This window comes from Zophobas morio, unplaced genomic scaffold, assembly GCF_036711695.1.
Source record: "Zophobas morio isolate AGI-343-1 ecotype UQ-CSIRO unplaced genomic scaffold, CSIRO_AGI_Zmor_V1 ptg000068l, whole genome shotgun sequence".
NCBI classification, from domain to species: Eukaryota; Metazoa; Arthropoda; class Insecta; order Coleoptera; family Tenebrionidae; genus Zophobas; species Zophobas morio.
In genome coordinates this window covers 193,760-200,658 of record NW_026972173.1, presented here as the reverse complement: position 1 = coordinate 200,658, position 6,899 = coordinate 193,760, and the positions used below count along the sequence as shown (strand labels likewise).

The following is a 6,899-nucleotide window of genomic DNA, read 5'->3' as shown; positions in this document are numbered from 1 at the left end:
TTAGGGAGCCACTTACAGTTCATTAGGTTTTTTGATTTTTCTAGGTCTCCATCTTTTCCGAGTATTAATTTAAAAAAATCTAACAGATTCGATTTAAAATTTAAGACGTTTTCTATTTATATTACTTTTTTTTTTTTTTTTTTGAATTTTTGCTGTTTTTTTATAATTAGCGCTTCTAACTCTTCACACAGATTTGTAGGTTACTAGAAAAATGATAAAAGACTTTTAAGTTAGTTGAAAGTTTAAGTTGTTATTTAAGATAATTTTTTTATTTTTTGTTAATAACATATATTAAACTTATACATTTTCAGTAAGGGGCTTGAATTTTAATAGACCTGATTATTATCACAAATGAGAGTACAATATTTAACTTTAAAATAACTTATAATAACGCTCTTAGCCGTTGCCTTTATTATATTTGCGTAGGATTGAAATAATCAAAACTTACGGTTATGAATTATGTTAAAAGTGGTCCGTCACCTACCAAACTTGAAAACTATTTATATAGGAACAATTATTGGCTCCAGGTATCAGTAGACGAATCTTTCGACCTTCATGCTCTGCTCTTGTTAACTTTATTATTAAGGCTCTGGTTCTAGCTCTTTCATTGCTTTTCGGAATATTCCTTATCCTTGGAGGGATTAGTGTGCTCTTTCTTGTTAGCAATTATAAGAGAGCTAGTGATGCCCTCTCTAAAGTGTCATAGCTTTGGAATGCTGTAACTTAACATATGTAAAAGAATTACTTAAAAGTCTTCTATACTTATATAGCTTATATAAATTGTTTAGCAAACATCCTTATAAATACAGATAATTTTATGTAAAGCTCACTGAAAGTGGGTTATGAATTTTGCTCTGGTTGTAAATCGAGAGTGTAACTATATTTATTGGTCAACTTATTAACTTAATACACTGTGAGAGTGTAGTGATTTTGCGAGTAAAAAATTTTAAATTCATCTCCTCCCGGAGCGAACGGGATCTGATACTCTTTTTCAGTGGTAACCAGTTACGCCAAAGATGTGGATTTATTAATTTTAAAAAGGACAGCACCAGAGTTCTGCAACTACTTTAGCTATGCCAACATTGAGAGCTTTAAGAGCCTAGTTTAGCACTCTTAAGCTGCAGAAGAGTTAACAGTTTTTAGCTAGACAAGAGCAGCTACCAAAAAAGTATTATAGAAAATGGAAAAGGCAATCTCTTGAGCAATGGCTGCTGTGTGGGATGTGTTTATTGCGGTTTTTTAAGTAACAATATTAGGCTTAAATTAATAGCGGTTGTTTAGCTAAGATACCAAAAGTGCTATATGAAAAGCTGCTTTACCGTCAAAATCCTTAAAAATCTTTAACTTTGAAAGAGGGCTTCACTAGTAAGTAACCAAGCCATCATATACTTTAATTTACAGTTATTCGTATTTTCAATAAATTTTAACAAAGTTATGAGGAGAGAGTTAATAGTTAAATTATTCATTCTCTCACGCTATTCACTAAATACTTCAAGAATAAATTTAAAGCCAATAAATTAAGAGAAGTAGATAAAGTAGTGGTCGGACTAACCTAATAAAAGCTGCCTTCGCAAAATACATTTATAGCCGGTGAAAGTTAAGTTTTTGCTTGTTATTTCTGTAGGTACGGTAAACCAGTTAACTCTTCTGATATGAGGCTTTTATCCAAGAAACGGGGTGTAAGCAAGGGATGAATAAATTTCAAGCTTTACTTTACTTGGCATAAAAAATATACCGAACTCCAATATATTTAAGTTAATATCCATTCATATTTGTGTATTTAAGTTTAGTAAATATAGTATTCACGTCGACGGGATGTATATTTATTACAATAAATTTAACGGTTTGCGTGATGTCTACAATATTTAATTTATGCAGTTAAACCAAAAATTTTAATTCTTTTTTTAGCGCTCTACTTATGAAATTTTACGTACAGTTCTTAGAAATAAAGTACGTAGGGTTGCGAGCAATAAATTAGAAAATATGATCTGTCAAAGTTAGAGTAAAAAATAGTCCATAAAACTATTCAACGCTGCACAAAACGAGTAAAAAACAATAAAAAAGTACTTTCATAGAAGAGGAGCAACAAGTGGGAGAACAAAGTCGTACTCTTCGTACCAACTCGAGATAGCACTGAGTTGCTCTTCAGGGAAAGTCAACTTGAGTTCAGCAACCTGTAATACTTTGTTCACTATCGCGCTAAAAAACACGGCAAACACACTACCCTGTACTGTAACTGACAAAGCAGTGCATGAGCAGATATTTTCAGTTGGGGTAAAGCCAAGCATAGGGCGTAGATGTGCTCCGGGGTTAGTTCCTGGCTTCTCTCGGTTAACTCATTCAATAATTTTGCGTGCGACTCTATAAACGTGCACGTTTGGATTAAGCAGGTAAATATACACTTACTCCGGAAATATCAAATAAACGCTAAAGAACCGGGATCCTTAATAATGGGGCGAAAAAAAGCCAATGCATAAACACCATCAACGAGATCATCAGTGTGAACGCAGTGAGCGCACATGCTCAAGCGCTTGAGTGTGCGACTGGTCATAAGAGGGCCGCGGTGAGAGTAGTATATACAAATCTAGTAAAAAAAATTACTTAGCCAGAGCTGGATGAGGGAATCGTGCCTTGGCGTAGAGAAGGCACATTGTGACAAGAGTATTAAATGCTGCATCCCGGTAACCAGAAACAGCAGTTCGACTCATGGAGTAGTAGAGTTTTTTATCAGCCTCTTTAAAGCAGTATAAGGTCCTAAAAGTGTTTAAGTTATAATATAACAGCTTAAGGAAAAATAAATTAGTTACCACATAACTCGAGCGCCTTGGAGAGGGGTGTAGTCAGAATGACTTAAGTGGGCTCTTTTTTTTAAGGCAGCAAGCATAAGGTCATGTTTAAAGCCAGCATAAGCAAAAGCTTGGCATACTTTAGATAACTTGTTCCGGTATGAAAAAGTTAAAAAGGGCTAAAGTGAGAGTGAACACATAAAAAAAAAAGGGGAGGGGGGGGGACAAGAGTAAAAACAGAAAAAAACAGAAATTATCGCGACAAGAGATCTAAATTCTTATAAACAATTACAGCGAACAAAAAACCATAAAAATAAAAAAAAAAGACTTGCTGTGGCTGAAGTTTTAAAGCATAAGATACAACTCTGTCACCAAGTAAACCCCAAAGTTTCCTAAAAGAAGAGAGAATTTTTTATAAAAGAGCTTTTACGTTATTCAATTGATTAATCACTTATTTGCGCAGTGAACGGGTAGAGCCCTACAAGCATCAGCAAAGTAACCAATTTCCTGATAGCTTAGATAGTTTAAAGTATTAATTATTTCATCGTTAGAAGAAAAATCTCTATCCTTAACAAGGATCATATATTTGTTCGCTAAATGTTTATCTTCTTGCTCAGATTTAACCATAAGAAGTTGCTTTTCTTTTAAAGCTTTTATCATAGCTAGTCGTTTAGATTTCCCTGAATTTAAAAGTGAAGTGTTCAACATAAAGTGATATATAGTATCATTAAGTTAAAGCATAGAAAGAAGAATTAATTTATGTATAAAGTAAAAAATAAATGAACGAATGTAACTACCTTGTGGGGTAAATTGTCTTCCTGCCTTTAACACATATAAGGTAAGATGAAAGGAAGAAACATGTGTTAATAAGTTACGAGCACTTTTGAAAAACTTTGACCCAACATTTTTAGTTAGAAGACACCACTGTGCCATCGTAAAGGCAACGCTGGAAAACCACTTGGACTCTTAAATTCTAAGGTCCGCAAGGTAGATTGCGCACCAAATACTACCCTCGTTGATATAAAATATGGCAGCGGGTCAGCGGATTTATTCGGCTGTTATTGCTTGATTTTGCTTAGTATATGCTAAAACTACTAAATGTTTTTATAATTTAAAATGAGTTTTATGTTTTCTGGAGTAACTGCCTCATCGGGGCATTTAAAGCATTAACCACCAGTTGTGTTACGGTCCCGTGTAAACACAGCACATCACCGGCAAATAATCCTTGTTTTCGACGGGGCAAATCCCTTAAAACTCTTTTCAAGCCATTGCTGGGCTTGAAGGCATTTTTTTCCATCTACAGCGCTTGATTAACACAAGAAATTCTTTTTTATCGTTGTTTTAAAATAACAAGGGTAACCGTCAATTATATTTCAACATCGCAATAGCTATGGACGAATAGCCATCAACTTTTGACATGTTATCGTTTGAAGGTTGGTACTAACCAAAATGATATGGATTATATTAAAAAGGGCAATTGTGATTTAGGCCTTGGGCTTTTCGAAAAGACATATGAATTCTAATACACTTCAGATAGCGGAGGTATAAATAGTACAAATTACTAAAAGTGTAAAGGCTTTTGTCAAGAAAAGTTGAGGTACTTAACGATGCTGCTTAGTAAAGAAAATACTAAGAAAAAATTGTTTAAATTAATTATAAAACTTTAGTTAAATAAATTATAACTACATTTATACATAACGCCTTTATAACTTGGATTTTTTTCCCCAAATGTAGTTCTTCGCGTCCTACCTTTCGAATAAGCGGTAGCTCCCTTATATTTGTAAAATTCTAACCTTCCTTTATCTTTTATTTTGTGATAAACGTTGCTGGGTCGAAGACAACCGTCCCTTCAGGATATATATAAAATTTATTGGGTTTTTTCCTGAGTATGACACAACTAAAATCTAGTAATCCGCCGCAGAACAAGCAATCTTAAGTTTGTGCAGATGGGAACTTAAAATATGCTTAACCGTTTATTTTTACTTATGTTATACTAGTACAAAACATTATATACACCGAGAATAACCGTACTTTCTTAAAAAACATTTAAATAAACGTCTATCTTAAAAAAATATTCTGCCTAAAAGAGATGCAACATAAGTTCTTTACGGTTTTAAAAGTCCATATTATTTGCTAAATTTAAACAGTCAACAATAACTAGCAAGGTTTACTAATAATGAAGTATCACATTAGGTAGACCTCTCAATTTTTAAAATACTCGAGGCTACCGTTGTAAACGGGTTTAATCGACACTACTTATTGCACTTAAACGATTATAAAACAATTCTTTTTTATTAAGTAGAAACAAAACCCACATTTCAACTACATAAAAGTGAAAGGTGGTTTTCAAGTTATCCAACAAATATTATTTATGACATAAGAGAAGTGTAAATTTTCGTCTAACTTTTGTTTACTTTAAAGAGGAAAAGGTACAATATTTATATTAAAAGAGTATTTACAAGAAAATAACTCTAATTCTGAATAGAAAACTTTTAAAAAAAAAGCCTACATTCTGACAACTAATAAAAATATGTCTATTATTGAACCGAAAAAAAACAAACTTAAATTAATCTACTAGTAATCATCAACTCAGATGCGGTGTTAAACATCCTAACTTGAAGTTTCAAGAGGTGCAAATCCGCAGCTGCTAACAAAAAAGAAGTAAAGGTGGAGTAATTCTTTTTGGTCTCACCTTTGTCGGATTTTTTAGCCCCTGGAACAGGCAATATAAGCATCAAAAAAAAATAGCAAGTTCACCAATAAACCATATTTTGAACGAGCATGCACTCTGTCAGCTCCTCCCAAGTCTCGGTTACCTCGCACTAAGGAATAGTTAACACCAGGCAAATCTTTCCTACCGCCTTATATTATGAAATTAACTAAAGTCCGCTACAAAGGCCCGAACTTAAAAAGATAAACCTCCACGGACTAACACAGATGAATGAGGGGAAAGGTTGTGCTTACCACCATTAATAAAGGCGTTTATTATAAATCCTAAAAAAAAGTTCAAAGTTATATGAGGCGTTACTTAAGGTGAGAGGCTATTATTTAAAGAAAACCGTTGCTCAAACGAACTTTTGCAACTCTTCGATTAGCGGAATTCGGTTTTTTGGGCTTCATTATCATAAGTTTCAATACTACGCCTACACAGTTTTATTTAAAATAGTTACAATAAATAAAATTCAAAATTAAAAATAAAGGAAAATTAAACCAGATTTGAAAGGGCATCCTTGAAGAGCTTTACACTTGCTAACCTTAATTTTACGATATTTTTTACGGCGAATACACTGTAATAGTGTCATGCTTGAAGTTTATAAATGACTTCCAGACACAGAGCTCCTGCCTTTACGATATCAAACGCGACCAAGCACAGGCCGTTTTATAAACTTGAATTTACTCCAAGCTTCAGCAAATGCCAAATAAATAACGCGTCAGAATGGGCGCAGGAGGACCTAGATTTGGTTCACTGAGATTTTCAGTTTAACTCAATCCCGACTTAACAAAGCACATGACTATTCATGGGTGACTCCAGGAACGCACTTCCCGTCATTGTAAATGTAAGACAAATTTTACATGAAACGCTTTAAAAAAGATGTAAAAGGTTTTGTTTGTAAGGACACTTATACACTGTTACGCTTTACAGACCAGAATTTTTTATTGTCAGCAACCTAACTCTCAACTCTTTGGGTCAAATAGCAGAAGCTTTATGCGTGAGTTCTCATTACTAAAACTCAATTTAGTAGTTAGGCATAGGGCTTTTATAAGTAGCTTACTACTAGGATTAATTTTTGTCTAATAATGCCTTGAGCGTTAAAGATAATTTATACCAAATTATAAGAAAACTTTTGCTAAAACTTTACTATGAAGAAGATAATAACTGGTAAGAATGGTTAAAAAGTTTTTTCTACATTGTCAACTTAGACACTTCATGCTTTACTGGCGTAAAACATTTAGGAAGTTTTTTTTTATACCGTACTCTTGCGCTTTCGTTATTAACTACTTTTTTATGATCCTTACTTTAACTCATAACTCTAATTGGCCTATATCTGCGTATTCCGTAGTGAACTTTGCCAAATTTTTGAAAACATTTTCTGCTATCTCAAAAGTATTTGA

General features: G+C 33.3%; 2 protein-coding genes and 1 long non-coding RNA gene across 6 annotated transcripts; 1 reads left to right on the top strand and 2 right to left on the bottom strand.

The window, feature by feature from the left end:
• Positions 1–310: 310 nt before the first annotated feature.
• On the top strand, positions 311–697 carry LOC135143635 (uncharacterized). Its single transcript, XR_010282862.1, has 3 exons — positions 311–357; positions 427–527; positions 587–697. It is a non-coding gene; the product is annotated as an uncharacterized LOC135143635 (long non-coding RNA).
• A 1,195-nt stretch (positions 698–1,892) lies between these two features.
• On the bottom strand, positions 1,893–3,715 carry LOC135143663 (uncharacterized). 3 transcript variants are annotated; one of them, XM_064075573.1, is made up of 9 exons: positions 3,584–3,715; positions 3,238–3,466; positions 3,115–3,178; positions 2,808–2,965; positions 2,602–2,754; positions 2,437–2,543; positions 2,225–2,361; positions 2,068–2,174; positions 1,893–1,988 (listed from the first exon to the last, which is right to left on the bottom strand). In XM_064075573.1, the coding sequence occupies exons 2-8, from the start codon at positions 3,444–3,446 to the stop codon at positions 2,070–2,072; spliced, it is 933 nt and encodes a 310-aa protein (XP_063931643.1). In that variant the 5' UTR covers positions 3,447–3,466; positions 3,584–3,715; the 3' UTR covers positions 1,893–1,988; positions 2,068–2,069. The 3 variants fall into 3 exon arrangements, with proteins under 3 accessions (XP_063931643.1, XP_063931642.1, XP_063931644.1); XM_064075572.1 differs by lacking the exon at positions 1,893–1,988 and having other exon boundaries at positions 1,997–2,174; XM_064075574.1 differs by lacking the exon at positions 1,893–1,988 and having other exon boundaries at positions 1,997–2,174; positions 2,808–2,935.
• An 865-nt stretch (positions 3,716–4,580) lies between these two features.
• LOC135143674 (small ribosomal subunit protein uS12-like) lies at positions 4,581–6,169 on the bottom strand. Of its 2 annotated transcripts, XM_064075586.1 has the most exons (6): positions 5,998–6,169; positions 5,846–5,929; positions 5,706–5,780; positions 5,552–5,647; positions 5,348–5,499; positions 4,581–4,633 (listed from the first exon to the last, which is right to left on the bottom strand). In XM_064075586.1, the coding sequence occupies exons 1-5, from the start codon at positions 6,086–6,088 to the stop codon at positions 5,348–5,350; spliced, it is 498 nt and encodes a 165-aa protein (XP_063931656.1). In that variant the 5' UTR covers positions 6,089–6,169; the 3' UTR covers positions 4,581–4,633. The 2 variants fall into 2 exon arrangements, with proteins under 2 accessions (XP_063931656.1, XP_063931655.1); XM_064075585.1 differs by lacking the exon at positions 4,581–4,633 and having other exon boundaries at positions 5,312–5,499.
• Between the last annotated feature and the right edge of the window lie 730 nt (positions 6,170–6,899).